The sequence below is a fragment of the Trachemys scripta genome, chromosome 6 (genome assembly GCF_013100865.1).
Source record: "Trachemys scripta elegans isolate TJP31775 chromosome 6, CAS_Tse_1.0, whole genome shotgun sequence".
NCBI classification, from domain to species: domain Eukaryota; kingdom Metazoa; phylum Chordata; order Testudines; family Emydidae; genus Trachemys; species Trachemys scripta.
In genome coordinates, this window is record NC_048303.1 from 94,294,105 (window position 1) to 94,310,757 (window position 16,653).

At 39.9% G+C, this 16,653-nt stretch overlaps 1 protein-coding gene across 2 annotated transcripts in view; it reads right to left on the minus strand.

The window, feature by feature from the left end:
* CARNMT1 (carnosine N-methyltransferase 1) overlaps positions 1-16,653 on the minus strand; it is a 39,817-nt gene that overhangs the window by 20,813 nt on the left and 2,351 nt on the right. For both annotated transcript variants that reach the window (XM_034773193.1, XM_034773194.1), the window contains exons 2-4: positions 15,623-15,818; positions 14,410-14,573; positions 204-344 (exon numbers count right to left, since the gene is read on the minus strand). In XM_034773193.1, coding sequence (XP_034629084.1) covers positions 204-344; positions 14,410-14,573; positions 15,623-15,818 — 501 coding nt within the window. The remainder of the gene's footprint in view (positions 1-203; positions 345-14,409; positions 14,574-15,622; positions 15,819-16,653) is intronic.

The window sequence follows — 16,653 nt, forward strand, 5'->3', positions numbered from 1 at the left end:
TTTGGAATAATCTCCCATTCCTCCCTCCTACCCTCTTCCAGACATTTACATGAAAGCAAGAGATCTAAAAGATCTGGTTACCTAGATTAGGGATTTTGGAATTTATTTTGATTGATTATTACTTTGTTAAAGGATTGGTCACTGATTTTTGCCTCTCTAGTACACATAGGTTGCAACCAGCAAGTAAAATATAAGCTAAGTACCTGTTGAGTACAAAATTAGAAGAAAAGAGCATAAAGAGGCTCCATTCATTTCCTTGGCAAGCATAACCGAGCATAGCTATTTCCCAGGCCAATCTACCTAGCCCAGCACCAGGTACCAGGATATTAACTTTGGAGAGATCCCTGCAACAAAACAAAAATAGTAGTTAATCCTTTATCCAATATGTCTTAATAGAATGTCTATGGGTCTGGCTAAATACTGTGGTTTTCATATATTTAAACAGAGATAATTCAATAAGAATTTTCATTTAAATGTTAGGATTTCTCTGTAGACAAATCAGACTTGTTGTGAACAGGTGCCCCAGGGGGGAAAAAATCCCATCATACTATAACAGAATAAGTTATGGAATCTCTTAGAGTATTCTTTTCTTTTTCTTTCTTTTTTTTGGCATATTAAAAAAATTTATAGGCAAAAACCTGATTTGTGAAAAACAACATTCACACCGAATAAAAGATAAAATAATTCACATTTAGTTGCGGTGTAATACAAAATTAAAAGACAGCTATTCTTCAAATAGTTTTCTTAAGTTTTTAGACCATCCCTGTAAAAAACAACTGTATTTGTTTGTAAAGGTGACATGCAAAATTAAAAAATGGGTTTGTGCCCCGTGCCCCTCCTCCCCCTTCTCTTGATGCACAGTGACAACCTACTAAGTTTTTAAATATTAGAAATTCAGGTCTTGTTTACCCTAAAAGAGTGCTTTTCCTTAAGGACAATGGACAATTGAAGACCTAGTAGGGTTTGACATCAGAAACATAAAACAAATGAAATCATATGAATTGACATGGAAGTATTCAGATGATTAAAAATTGTCTGTTAATATCTTTAACTCAAGCACTTTTTTTACATTCAGCACCCCCTTTGATTATGGATTTGGGAGCTTTTTCAGACTTTATTTACGTCACTGCAGGGAATCTACCAATAAAAACAGAAAAGTTAAGCTTTGATATTCCTGATGTTTCTAGAAAAGAACAAGCAGACAAAAATTGAAGGAGGAAGGAAGGGGGAGAAAATTTCAGGCCTCTTTTATATGTTATAAAGCAAAGAATAGTGTGCACTCAATTTCTTCCTCCCCCTTTGCAAGTCACCTTTAAGTCAAGAAGTCATTACACAGATGTAACTAAGACACTTAAAAACAGCATCCGACTAGTATGCAGGACAGCACAATTTTCAAGATGTGGAGGTGGGAGAAAATGAAATGCAGTCTTCAGAATATTGAGAACCAGGTGGCCAGAATGGGCACAAAGAGTTGGCATTACCATGTTTCCAAAACAAAGAGGATTGGGGAAAGTCAGCTAACTTTGGAAAGACTGGCTTTCAAGAGAAAAATCCAGAAGGCAGCGAAGAAAGTGCTGACCAGCTTTAAAGATTGTCTTCTTTAAAAAAGATCATGTATGCAGTGTAATGATAGCCATGTCAGTCAGGTAATATCTTTTATTGGACCAACTTCTGTCTCTCATCTACAGAAGTTGGTTCAATAAAAGATATTACATCACCCACCTTAAAAAAAAAAATTACAAACCCATTCTGTAACATTTGTTCCACTTCAGGTGTGTGCGCCCAGTGCATTGTTGGAGAGTTTCCCCTCAGAAGTACCCATCTGCTGCTCTGCGCTAATGCATGGTGGTATACAGGGTGGAGCCACCCCAAATCCACTCAGTTCCTTTTTACTGGAGAGAATGATATGGAGGGTAACACATGGTAGAATGGACACATGCAACATATGTCCAAGAACAACAGTTACAAAACAGGTTAGTAACTGTTTCTTCTTCAGGTGATTGCACATATCCATTCTACTTTAGGTGACTCACAAGCAGTTCGCTTCAGCTTGGAGCCTACCTGAATAAGGACTGGATGACCACACACCCAAATATGGCATCATCTCTAGATTGCTGAGTCTCAACAACGTGAGGTAAAGGTATGCACTGAAGTCCAAGTTGCTGCTTTACAAATGTCTAGGACAGGCACATGAGCTAGGAAAGCCGCAGGGGCTGCATGTGATGTAGATGAATGTGCTTGTATTCTGCTTAGTGAAGCTACACTGGCCAAGTCATAACACAAGCGTATACAGGAGGATATTCAAGTTCCTTTGAGAAGAGACTGGGAGACCTTTCCTCCTGTCTGCAACTGCCACAAATAACTGTGAGAATGATCTAAACTGTTTAGTCCTGTCCAAGTAGAACACTAACACTCTCTTGATATCCAAAGCGTGGAGTCTCTCTTCATCCTTATGAGCACGAGGCTTCGGGAAGAAAGAAGGTAAGTACATTGCTTGACTGATATGAAAATGAGACACACCTTAATAAGAAATTTTGGATGTGGACCTAAATAAACCTTGTCTTTGTAGAAGACAGCGTACGGAGGAGACGACAGAGCATACAATTCACCTACTCTCCTGGCAGAAGTGAGTAGCACCAAAAAGAGTACCCTGAGACACACAATAAGGAACATATAGCTAACAATTCAAAGGGAGCACACATAAGTTTTGACACCACCAAGCTCAGGTCCTAAGGGGGAACAGGATCCTCTATCTGAGAGTACAACCTTTCCAAACCCTTCAAAAACCTTATTGACATAGGGTTGGGGGAAAAAACAGAATCATCAACTGGAGTGTGGAAAGCTAAAATAGCTGCTAAATGAACCTTAATGAAACTAACAGCCAGACATTGTTTCAGTAACAACAGATAGCCCAGAATATGATGTAGTGGTAACTGGACTTGGGAAACCCCTTTCTAGTGGGACAAGATGGAGAATCGCTTCCATTTCATTAGATAAGTATACTTAGTGTATGGTTTCCTATTCTTTAAAAGTGGATTTTGAATTTCCTTTGAACAAACCTCTTCCTGGGGCATTATCCACAGAGCATCCAGGCTGTCAGGTGGAGGACCTGAAGGTTGGGGAGGAGGCGGTGACTGTGGTCCTGGGAAACCAGGTCTTGATCCGGTGGTAGAGTCAGCGGATCTTTGACTGAGAGGGACAGCAGAGTGGAAAACCAGCATTGCTGATATCACGCTGGAGCTGTGACTTTGACTTGGGCATGAGCCTGCCTCATTTTCAACAATATTCTTGGTATGAGTGGGAGTGGAGCAAATGCATACAGGAGCACACTTGCCCAAGGCATCAGGAAAGTGTCCGTGAGGGACCCTGGACTGTGACCTTGTTGAGAACAAAACCAATTATACTTCCTGCTGACTTATGTTGCAAAGAAGTCTACATAGGGAGTCCCCCACCACCACAAAATGGATGTGGCAATGTCCTGATGGACAGACCACTCATCATGACTGGTAAATGATCTGCTTAACCAGTCTGCCAGACCATTCTTCACTTGAAATGTGAAAGGATCTGAGGTTGATAAAAATTGGCGATGCACAAGTCCCACAGCCTGAATGACTCTTGGCATAGCAGAGTGAACAAGGTCCTCCTTGTCTGTAAGTACATGTAGACTTCTCTTGATATGAGGAAGGAAGACTTGACAAACTAGTTGAATGGCCCTCAATTCTCCGATGTTTATTTGCAGAGTTAAATCCTGTGTAGATCATAAAATTTCTGTCTGCAGAAAACCCAAGTGAGACCTGCCTGAGGGCAGAAGCATCTGTAACTAGGAGAAGCAAATGGTACCCCAGACACACACTAAAGGGGTCTGTCCCCCAGCCCAGCCTGGCCAGAATTTGAGTGGGCATTTGCACTACCACGTGTAGAGGGAGATGAATTGGCAAGTAAACTGAAGCCATCCATCCTTGCCATTTCCTGAGATGGAGCCTGGCATGCTGGACTACATAAATGCATGAGGCCAGAAGCCTGAGGCAATTTCATATTGTCATGGTGGGATGACTCTTCAGGTATAAAGGATGGCCAGCATCATCTGGAATTGTAATTGAGGGACAAATGTCTTGGCTTCTGCAGAGTCCAAGACTACTCCTATGAACTTTATTTTTTGCACTGGAGACAGGACTGACTTCTCTGTGCTGATAAGCAACCCTAGTGTATCAAAGATAGACTGGATGACAGTCACGCTGGACAGCAGCTGAGTCTTGGACTGGCCTCTCCCAACCAATTGTCCAGGTAGGTAAAAAACTTGAAATCTTGATTTTCTGCGGAATGCCACCATCACTGCCACACAGTTTGTGAACACACCTAGGGAGCTGAACAGGCCAAACGGTAGGCATGCAAATTGGTAATGGCTTTGGTTGACCACAAATCTCAGGAATTTCCTGGGGCTCTGATGTATTGCCACATGAAAACATGAGTCTTTCAAATTGACGGCAGCATACCCATCTCCAGGGAAGAGATAATGGAAGACAACATGACAATGTAAGTTTCAGAGTAGCAGCCATGTTAGTCTGTATTTGCAAAAAGAACAGGAGTACTTGTGGCACCTTAGAGACTAAAAAATTTATTTGAGCATAAGCTTTCGTGGGCTACAGCCCACTTCATCGGATGAATAGAATGGAACACACAGAAAGAAGATATTTATACATACAGAGAACATGAAAAGGTGGAAGTAGCCATACCAACTGTAAAAGGCCAATCAATTGAGATGAGCTATCATCAGCAGGAGAAAAAAACAACTTTTGAAGTGATAATCGAGATGACCCATAGAAGGTGTGAGGATACTTAACATGGGGAAATAGATTCAATTAGTGTAATGACCCAACCATTCCCAGTCTCTGCTCAAACCTAAGTTAATTGTATCTAATTTGCATATTAATTCAAGTTCAGCAGTTTCAATGTAAAACTTTCTTTTTCCAGAGAGGTCTGTTGAGCTATTGCAGGTCTAGTATGGGTCTGAGGTATCCTTTTGCTTTTGGGATCAGGAAATAGCAGGAATAAAATCCTTTTTCTATGAGAAACTGCGGAACCTCCTCTATGGCTGTCAAATGGAGGAGAGATTGCACCTCCCAAAGCAGAACTTCCTCATGAGAGTGGTCCCTGAAGAGAGACTGGAAAGGGGCTTGGGTAGGGTGACCAGATAGCAAGTGTGAAAAATCAGAATGGGGCGGGTGGTATATAGGTGCCTAGCTAAGACAAAACCCCAAATATCAGGACATCTGGTCACCCTGGGCTTGGAAAAGGGGGGACAGAAATGAACTAAAGGGTGTATTTCAATTCCACTGTACTTAAGACCCACTGGTCTGCAATGATTTGAGACCAAGCATTTGAGCAGGTACATAGCAGGCTGGTAAACAGAGGGGTAGGACAGGTTGGCATGATGGAAGGTGCTATGCTGTCCTTGACATAAACATCAAAATATTTGCTTAGAACTCCTAGTCTGTCTGGATGAGCTAGAAGCTGCTGCAGAAGAAGGAGGAAGTCTCCAATAATCTCTATTCTTTTTCCTCGTTGGATCATGGTGGTGAGGAGTGAAAGCAACTAGTGAAGTGGTTCCTGAGGACAAAACTGCTTTTAAATGCCCGAATATCAGGCTATGCAGCCTGTCAGTCTGCTCAGAGAAGAGCAACAACCCTTCAAAAGGAAGGTTTTGTATGGTCTGTTGGATCTCGAGGGAAACCTGGTGACTGGAGACATGAACCTCTGTGAATCATAATGGCTGATGCCGTGACCCTAGCAGCAGAGTTGGCAGTGTCCACCCCCACCTGAAGTGAGGTTCTAGCCACTAATTTACACTCTTCAACAAGGCAAGAAATTCCTGTCTCACATTCTCTGGCCATCTGTCTCTTTTTAATATACCATACCCCAGAAGTTGAAGTCCTAGCACCCTAACAATCCCTGCAGTTAGCAATCCTGAAACGCGGGCCAACCATCGAATAAAGCTTTCTGCAACAGGTCAAGATTTGTAGCAGCCTTTGACTGCAAGGTAGACAGCTGTTGCCCTTGGTGCTTTCTCATTGGTGGCTGAGACCACCAGCAACTCCTGAGAGAGGTGGGTGTAGAGGTGCTCAAACCTTGGAGAGGGCTTGACAAAGGTCTGGCTGGGATCATTTAGTTGGGATTGGTCCTGTTTTGAGGACTAGATAACCTCCTGAGGTCTCTTTCAACCCTAATCTTCTATGAGGGTACATGATATCTGCGCTCAGCTATATACATATAAACACAGACACACACATATATATACACACATATACACACACACACCCCTAGAGAGAGAGACATCTATCTCATTGAACTGGAAGGGACCCTGAAAGTTCATCGAGTCCAGCCCCCTGCCTTCATTAGCAGGACCAAGTACTGATTTTGCCCCAGACCCCTAAGTGGCCCCACTCAAGGATTGAACTCACAACCCTGGGTTTAGCAGGCCAATGCTCAAACCACTGAGCTTTCCCTCCATTTACTTTGATGTGGGGGAAGGAAAGATAGAGTCTGCCACAGAACCTTGGTGGGCTCCAAGATAGCTACATTAATCAGAGTGCCACCCAAGAAGGTCTAGCAGTTGCTAAAATGTCAATCAGCTTGTGGGATATCATGCAATCCTCTTCCACCTGGATATCCAAGGCAGAAACCACCCTTTTTAAAAGGTCCTGGTGGGCCCTACAGTCATCCAAAACCACTGCCTCATCAGGTAATGAAGAGGCCAAAGCCATAATTGGCTGAGGTGGAGCCTCCTCTGGCCTTTCAAAAGGAGAGTCACCTGAGCAATGTCTTCCTGCATGGTACTGAGCATCATACTGGGCACGGACTCCTGGTGTATTTAGTGGGATGGTTCTTAACACCTACTTGATGTCACAGAAGGGGGTGGGCATGGAGAATACCCAGACATCAGTAGGAATCCCAAAGCGTTCCAGGATGGCCACTGGTAAAGCCCAGGAACTCCAATTACAACAAGGAGTGGTAAGCCCTCAGAGGGAAACGGCAAGGTACACGACATGACTGTGAGACGTATGAGCAGACCTTTTAGTCTGAAGATAAATCAGCCTCTTCTGACCAACGAAGGCTGGGGAGCTGATCCTGTTGGTGCCTGTGATCAGCGTTAGGAGCCTGCGGACGACAGTACTGGAGAAATCATCGCTGGCTTTCCTCCTCACAGCACTGCATGATCAGACATTCGGATATCCAGAGATGCCCACAGTATTGAACACAATATTGTAGTAGCTGGCAAAGTGTGACCGGCAGTTGTCGGTACCATCTTAAAAGACATCTGTACCATGAGCAACACCGGTACCTAGAGGCTGAACAGGTCCCTTGTCGCAGCAAATGCCTCCTGAGTTGATGGTACAGGTATAGCCTCCAGTTGGTGGGTTGAAGCAGACTGCACTGATTAGGTCGATAATGCCTGTGCAGGAGTCGATGGTCTCAGCTTCAAATTGACTATTTCCATTGTCTGCATGCCTGCCAGCCTTCAGTACAGGGGATCTTCCTTTCACTGACGTTGAGTCCTTGGAGGCCAACTTACAATGTTTGTCTTCCTCAGAGATGAGAAAGACAATCAGTGCTGGGACTCAGCCAATACAGGTGGAGCACTCCTCACTGAAGCCAAAGTGCTTTGGCACCCATTCAAAGCAGGAAGTCTCTGAGATGGTGGGAGCAGAGCTGACTATCAGGAGAAATTAAAGTCTGGCCTCCCCATGTTTCTTGGTTCTAGTTTAAAGTCCCTGCAAATTTGACACCAATCCCTGACATGCAACTCCCCATCACGCTTCAGGAAACTTGGAGGGGGGGAAGGGTGTCTCTCACTAGCACTGGTTTCTTGCAGGAGCAGCAGGGCTTGTATCCTTGTGACTGAGGCATGCCTTGGCAATGGTAACAGTACTCCGAACAGGAACTGACGTGTTTAAAAAGATAAACACTAAAAAGAAAATTTAACTATCACTAACTAACACTATTAACTACTAACCTATCAGTGCCAGTAACAAAGACTGGGACTAAGGCAGAGATGATGTACTCCATCCAAGAACTAGAGTGGTGGTGATAGAGATTTTGAGGAAATTCCTTGCACCTAAGTGAATGAGCTCTAGCCAATGACTGGACTGATGTTAGCTAACTTTTAAGGATTAAGCATTTCTTCAGTCCTTGGATTGTGAGAAATTGATCTCTATAAAGGTGGAGAGAAATGTCATAAAATGAGAGAGAGGATAACATAAGAAAGCACAAATCTAGTTTGTGGACAATACACAGGATAAAGTGAACTGTCTCAGTGCATTTGTTTTCAATCTTCATCATGCTTTTGCATAAAAATTATTGTGAGTTACAACTTACTGAGACACAGAAACATATATTTGTATTATTTGTTATCACTAGTAGCTATGTGATGGAAGCTATGATCAGAGGTCTGGACCAATGAAGTGGAGATTTTTCAAGGTTCTGGAATTAGGAATGTATATAGGCAAATATAAATAAAAAAATGCATTACATGTCCAGGAGGACTTTATTTTATGCAACTTCTATGTTTTCAAGATGTGTTGGCTATTTTATAGACAATGTGCCAGATTCTACGCTGATCCTTTCAGAGGAAACACAGAATGCAAGCTACAGCTCAAGAGGACTGGAGGGGCAGAGGTGCTTTTATTACATCCTTTCATCTCCTGGATTTTGGGCTGCTCAGGATACTGGAGTGACTCCCAGAATAAGAATATGTCCTGCCAATGGAGCTGTTCTGCATCCCAGAATTACAGGTATAGTGTGTCATCAATCACTCTCCTGCTCTTTGCATCACCACTCTGCCACACAGCATGATCCTATAATGGGGACCATTTAGAATGGCAATAGAGGGCCACGTAGGTTTGCACTGCGCTAAAGGAATTACGTATGGGCCACAAGTGAGGGCTGGAATCTGGCCCAATATGAGACCAGAAAACATTGAGTGCATGGAGTTATAAACGAGCTGTCAATGTGGCTTGGGCATTTCTTTAAGAGATAAAATATGAAACCAGCTATGTCAGATCCTCCTGTTGGTTGTCTAGACAACTGTGCTACCTTATAGAACTCCCATCCATTTTATTCTTAACACTGAAGTGTGTGAACCAATACAAATTATTCTAACTAGGTACTGCATGTATAATTCTAGCAAAACAAATTTTAAAAGAAACTAAACGGTGACTCATTGTATCCTGACAGTTCTCATATTGACAACCGTTCAACTTTGTGTATATATTCCCCATAACCACATCTGACATCTAGGTGAATCTGTTGACAATACCAAGGAGTCCTTGCGCCACCTTAGAGACTACATTTATTTGGGCATAAACTGCCACAAGGACTCCTCGTTGTTTTTGCTGATATAGACTAGCAAGGCTACCACTCTGAAACCATTCCTTAAATGTAATTTTCTAGGTGAGAGGTCACGTTCATACCGGAGAGTTTCATCCTCAAAGTGCACTTAGAGTAGACCACCATAAAAGAGAATTCCAGGACGACACATGGCCATGCTTGAAAGTTTAAGAGTTATTAACTCTTTATATAGTTAGATAACAGTCCCATTTTCTAAGTCTAGCCAGAAGTTTTGCCCATTGGTATGATCACAAGATCCCGTGGCTGCTTTTCCCATTAGAAGCAAAGATAAACTAATTTTAATTTTCAGCTTCCAACATCTCTAAGATTTCCACTCCCCAACCTTCTATAACCAACTCTGATGGGAGGAAGGGGAAACACCATCTGCCCCATATTAAACAGCAAGAGTACCTTAAACACTGCACTCTGCTCAGATGGGGCACCTTGCATTCCTTTCCATATCTTAACAACTTGATGCCTCCTGTGAAGGGAATCAGCTGTTCCCCACCAACATCCAAAAAGAGAAACCAGGTTAGTAATATCCTTTTTTGCCATACAAGTTTCTTTTTCTACAGAGTGGGCAAGGATGTTGGGAAGAGAACACTACTAGTAAACTCCAAAAATAGATGAACGTACAAAATGGGTACTACTCTGTACTGCATCTGTTGCCCCAAAGAGGCATGATATTTTGAAGCCAGAGGGCTTCTAGATTCTAGCAAATAAATCAACCTGGATCTGAGCATAGACATGATATACTAAAGAGAGAAATAAATGTATTATGTAAGCACCACTCACATTTCCATCATTGAGCATTTAAACATAGCAAATTCTTTTAAATTACTATAGTATGCATTAAAGAAATCCCACGTATAGTATTAAAACATAGAAAAGATGTTTGTGCTTTTATTTCACAGAAACTCAGCTGAAGTGTAACTGAGATATGACTGTGTGGCCTAAACTGAACCAATGGTTAGATTATTTATAGTGACAACAAAAGGGACTAAAAACAAATGCCAGACATCCAAACAGTATTTTAGAACAAATATCTTGGTAATATAGATACTGGGATGGAAGTGATATCAAATATTTTGTCTGGTAAGTTAAAAGAAATAACCCTTAAAACAAGCATGTATAGTTGTCAACTGAAGTCAATCTATGCCAGGATATTGCTTCCTTCATGCAAGTGTAAAGTTTGACTCGAGTTTGTTGATCACAAATCAAAGGTTTTGACTTTTACCACTTCAGTCATACAGTGTTAAGACCTTGAAATACAGCTAGCTTTTCCATGGCCAGATTAAAATTTTTGAAAATTTTAACCTGAGTTCTGAGGGTTAATTTTTAACATTAAGACCATTACTCTTAAAATTATTTGAATACGATCCCTCCTTTAGCTCTGCATTGAAGACACATCTGTACAGAAATTTCAATTAACTTGCAGTGGCTGATCCAATTTATTTATTTGTGAATTTATTTAGTGCATCTGTTCACACTCACTCAGAATATGTGTAAAACCTGAATCACTTACAGTTCAAACACAACATGATTAATCCAATTCACAGAGCACTTCTGCCTTAGGAAAAGCCAAACAAAATTAAGATACTTGGAGAAAACTGAAGCTTATTGTTTCACATACTGTGCTAAAAGTATACAATGGATTGAATTTTGAAGAGTGCTAAGGGCATTCAGCACTTTGGAGAGTCTTATCCAACATGTCTTGTTAGAAAAAGTTATCTAGGAGTAACAGCTTTTTCTAACTCATAGTTCAAGATAGGCTTTAGTCTGAAAAGTCTACATATCTGTTTCTAAGCACGGTGAACAAATAATATACTTGCACCATAAACATTTTATAAATACTTATATCCAGCTAGTCTCGTAAGAAATGAGGAAAAAATCTAGACTTGAAAAATTTACTCAGAACTGCTTTTACACATATACCACTTTAAAATCGTTAGGAACAATTTTACTACCTGGCTCAATGCCAATAAAAGATGTTTTCCATCTTTCTTTAACTTCACTGTCCTCTAAATATGCCCTCAGGCAAAAAGCCTGGTCAGATAGGCATTGCTATTCTGCATTATCTAGAGTCTGAGTGGTCTCCAGGTGCAGCTTTTTGTAGAGCACATTACTGTAATCTAATGAGACAAAGCTATTATAACTATGCAAGGTCCACATCTAAAAAGAAGTCATGATTTGCTAGCCAAACATAGGTGGGAAAGCAAGAAGATACTAACTTGCTCCCATAACCTGAAGAGGTAGAGGCAAAGAGCCACATAAAGGAAAAAATTAGGATTCAGAATTCTAAAGTAAAAAAAATTCTCCTACCTCAGTTTTTGGGCTCAAGTCCATATCTTTATTGTATTTCAAAACTATGGTCAGCTACAGTTATTTTATACTACTAAGTAGTTTATTCTGAATATGGTTTCTTCACAGTTACATATTTTCCTCTCTATCAAAGCCATTTGACATAAAAACATTAGTCATGGCTCCACAGTTAAGGTTTGGGGGAGTACTGCATTTGAAACAGAGACTTAAGTTACATTATGAATGAAGAACACATTGTATCTTCCCCAAAATTAAAGCTCTTTCTCGAAGTACAGAATGAATAAAAAGTTTTAAAATATTTTTTAAGCAAATGTTTTTCACTATTTACCAAATTTAACATACATGGATTCATAAGTAACTGCTTTCACCTGTGGGTTACAAGTCAAAAAAGATTTAAATTTTCTTTTACATCATTTTTCCTGGTAGGCACAGTGCACTTAAGATATCTGAAGTGAAAAGCTTAATAAATATTCTCCACCTTTCATCCAATTTGGCTTTCATATAGAAAACTGCTTCAGAGTTGCCATTGCAAATTCAGTTACAGGAACTGCAAGTCGTTTTGGGAGTGACACACCAGCGTAGCCTGCCTACAAAGCAAAACTAAAAGAGGGATTCCATAAAGCCAAATATGAAAAACTTGTCAGCCTTTAAAGCAAAGATTTGTCTTACACAGAGGCTCACATTTCACAAGAAAAAGCCACTGACAATATTGATGCTTGAACTGCACTAACATACCTATGTAATGTAAAACGATATAATAATACATAAATATTCGCAACAAAGGGCGACTTTCTATTTTTATCACTCATGAAAATATCTAAACAGAAGATAACTTTACTTAAATGTATAAAAACTAAACTTACTGTACCTTTTCTATAAGAGAAGACATTCCTGAATGCCTTGTATCTAACAAGGGAAGAGTATTCAAGTTATATTTTTGAAAGTGCTATACAAATCTCATCCTCCAATGAAATCTTAGTGGGCTAAGTCAGTGGTTCTCAAACTTTCCAGACTACTGTACCCTTTCAGGAATCTGATTTGTCTTGTGTATCCCAAGTTTCACCTCACTTAAACTACTTGCTTACAAAATCAGACATAAAACTACTAAAAAGTGTCACAGCACACTATTATTGAAACATTTCTTACTTTCTCATTTTTACCATATAATTATAAAATAAAGCAATTGGAATATAAACATTGTACCTACATTTCAGTGTGATACTTGAGCCTGTTTTTCACGTCTGAGCCTTGTCTGAAGCCTGAGCCACAGGCAGCAGGAGTTGCAGCATGTAACTTAGTTTCCTGGGGCCCTCTGTGGCATGAGGCCCCAGGCAACTTCCCTGCTTGCCACCCCCTAATGCTGGCCCTGCACTTGCGATACCTTTAAACCCATCCTGTGATTCCCCTAGGGGCTGCAACCTCCAGGTTGAGAAACACTGATCTAGATGAGTTGAATATGTGTACTCCTGGTTGAGAACCACTGGGCTAAGTGCTGCAGTAACATTTCACCTCAAGACAAGTCAAACCAAAAAGATTTGCTGATCTCTGTAGCTTGGACGTTTGACCGCATCAAAAACACTTTGCTGTCTGTAATGGTCGGCAGTATCTACTGCGGAAAACCAAATGACAGGTAGCAAGGAATATTTATAGGCCAGGCTGGAGGTGAATTGTTTGTACTGTATGAGGAAGCTATTGGCTGTAGCAAGCTTAGGCTCTAGCCAGAGCTATCAGTCCTCACTTTTATAAACACCAAGTTCACTCACAAATGAAATTAAAACATAAGTGTCAGTGCTGGCCACTGTTTTTCCTCATTAAAAGAGCCTCTAAGTTTAAAAGTGAAATGATGTATATTTAGGACAATTGCACTGATTTAATAAGTAACAATCATTTATATTTATATTCTTAGCACATGGATTTCACTAATGAGTATTTTTTGTTGTTGTTTCTCATTTTTACTACTATATTACTTTTGATAAATAAATTTGCTCTTTTTAGGTTGTTACCATATCAGCATTTATCCTACCTTTAGACACACAGACATGCCTTACTTTTTGTCAAGTGACTTATCAAGATATACACACAAACAGATGAAAGTGTTACAAGATGCATTGTATCTTGTGTCTGAAATCAATATTGGGCCTAAACATTTGTAAACAGGATTGCAAATGTAATAAAGCTATAATAGGGGTGATAGGAACCTTTTACTTCTTTCCTCTCTTACCAAGGATAACCACATTTTAATTCCCCTTCCCTTCAAGGGATCATATACTATGGCCTCCTCTTGAGCTGAGGCAAGGTGGACATGGATCCTACCACAGCACTCATAGCAGCTGCCAAACTTGTTGATTCCTTGTATCGTGCTGCTGTAGGATCACTAGGCTTAACCATATTACAACTTTTTGAACTCACATAACAAAAATATATTTAGACCTATCAATATTGGCCCACAGAGAGAGAATACTTAATTCTGTTTTATTATTTCTAGGTTTAACGTTTTGTATTCTACTGTACTTCCCTACCATACAAGCATTTTTTGTTTATGCAATTAACCCAATGCTATTTGCACTTATTTTAAAATATTTTTAAATTCAAGCTTTTTTTCCCCCCCAACCACTCTCTACAAACTTTTTACAAGTGGCGTGCAATGTGGAAGACCTATATATTTTCTCTTATAATAAATCTTAAAAACAAAGCACTATTTACCATCTCTCTTTTGGAAAGTTCTTTACAATTTCATTAATGATTGGCTGGTAGCAGGAATCTCTCTCAGGTTTCCCCGTTTCACTCCAGTCTCTTACAAACTGTTTCAAAGTGGACTTTAATTTATCCATGTCAAACGTTGAGGCTGGCACAATCTTCCCATTTTCCTGATTAAAGGGCAAATAAAAGTTAGACAAAATATAAATCCAGAAATTTAAGACGTCAAACAACCTTAGCTTTGAATACTGAAACAGACATGCTGTAGCAGCTATATGGGTGGTTTAGTTGATAAAGCACTCGCCTCTCACCTCTGGGACCAGGGCTCAAATCCAGCTTACAGTCATATATGAAATGAGTTTGGTGGTATCAGCTCAGCCCTCAATAGACCAGGGTCCACATCACAAAACCAATATATAATATAGCATAATTCAGCACAACTGGTAGTCCTTATTCAGGAAAGGACAAGGGGTGAGCTAGTATGGAGACCGAACAACCTCTCACTCTGAGAGGGAGGTCCCTCCAGGTCATTGATGAGGCAGCATGGAGAAGCTCACACTGGAGCTGCCCAGAACTGTACCCAGCCTATGGATACAAAAAAAAAAAAAAGAAGACTTCAGTTTCCGTCACTGCCAGTCCCTTAAGCTTCATAAGTGTAAAACTTCATTAAAAAAAATAGATATGGCATACTAAAAAAAGGTAGATCAAGTAGGGGGGAAATTATGATAAAATTGTACAGAACTATAATACCACAAATAGTTAATTTACCTAAAACACATAGGTGATTAAGAATGTTGTAAACTAATGTACTACAAAAACACTATTTATAATCAATGCAGCCAAGTGAAAAGTCAACCTTAGAAAAATAACTTGGGTAGAGTTAGAACTCCATTGGAGTTCTATCATACTGATCTGTTACTAAGAGTACTTACTGACACCTGCCATAGCAGACAAGTACTGTTCTCCTGAGTGATTAACTGTACCTCTATATAGAAAAAATAGCCAGAGATGCCTTTATTGAAAAACTATACAATATAATTCATCAGGCCTATAAGACATGCAAAGGTTGGGGGCAAGGTAATTAAGCAAATATGAACTCATAAGGGAAGTGGGGAGGGACAAAAGAAATGGAAATCTGAAGTGAGAAAAAGAAATATAACTAACAAATGTACAGAAATTTTTACTTCTGAAATATGAAAAGAGTCCAATTTTTACATACATCTTCTCCATATTCTTTATTTTCAAACATATGTTTGCACTCGTTCACAATGGTCTGTAGGATCTCTTGATTATGATCAATGCATTTCCGAATCTTGTCCAGATGAAGAAGAAATTGAGGAAGTAGGTTTTGTTGGTTAGCCGGGAGGGATCTAAACTGTCTCTCTGTTCTGTTCACTTGCTCATGCATATTAGTTCTAGAAAATAAAAAAGTTAAGGTCTGTCAGTATTTAGCGTCAACTATAAATGCAAAGAACCCACATTTGAAGATACTCCAGATTACCGCTATTATAACGTCTCCATCTTTACTCAAAAAACCTTAGATCTCATTACACAATAATCCTCTAACCAAGCCAAAAAACCTCAATTCCTAAGAATTTTATAGAGAATGTGGTTATTTTAGACTGCAAATTATGAAGCGGTTATCTATTCCCAGATCTGTGCATGTTAGCATCACCATCAATGGCATGGTTCACAAACCGAAGTCTACATTGGTTTGAATACTATTAGAAATTCATGGAAATAGACTGACTGGACAAACGGTTTGAAAATATCACGCTTTTAACTGTGCATTGAAACAGTAAAGAAAATAATATTAAAAGAGTATACACTATGCTGCATAAGACACAAGGAACTCACTTCACTTTTAATATCACTGTACGGATTCTGTAAAGACTTCTCCACATGCTTACCTTTTCACACTGAACAGTCCAATGAAATCAACAGAACTACTCACAATATGGAAAATTAAGTATGTGGATAAATCACTACACAATTGAGGCCTTAGTTCTTTACCTTGAGCAGAAAAGTTAAGGATGAACACAAATTTCATTGTAACTACATAGGATAATGTTGCTGTTTTCATTTTAAATTCTAATCTGTACACAATTTTTAAATCAATGTAATTTAAGGATATTCTATAGCAAGTTTAAGAACATAAGAATGCACATACTGGGTCAAACTAATGGTCCACCTAGCCCAGTATCCTGTTTTCTAACAGCTTCAGATGCCAGATGCTTCAGAGGGAATGAA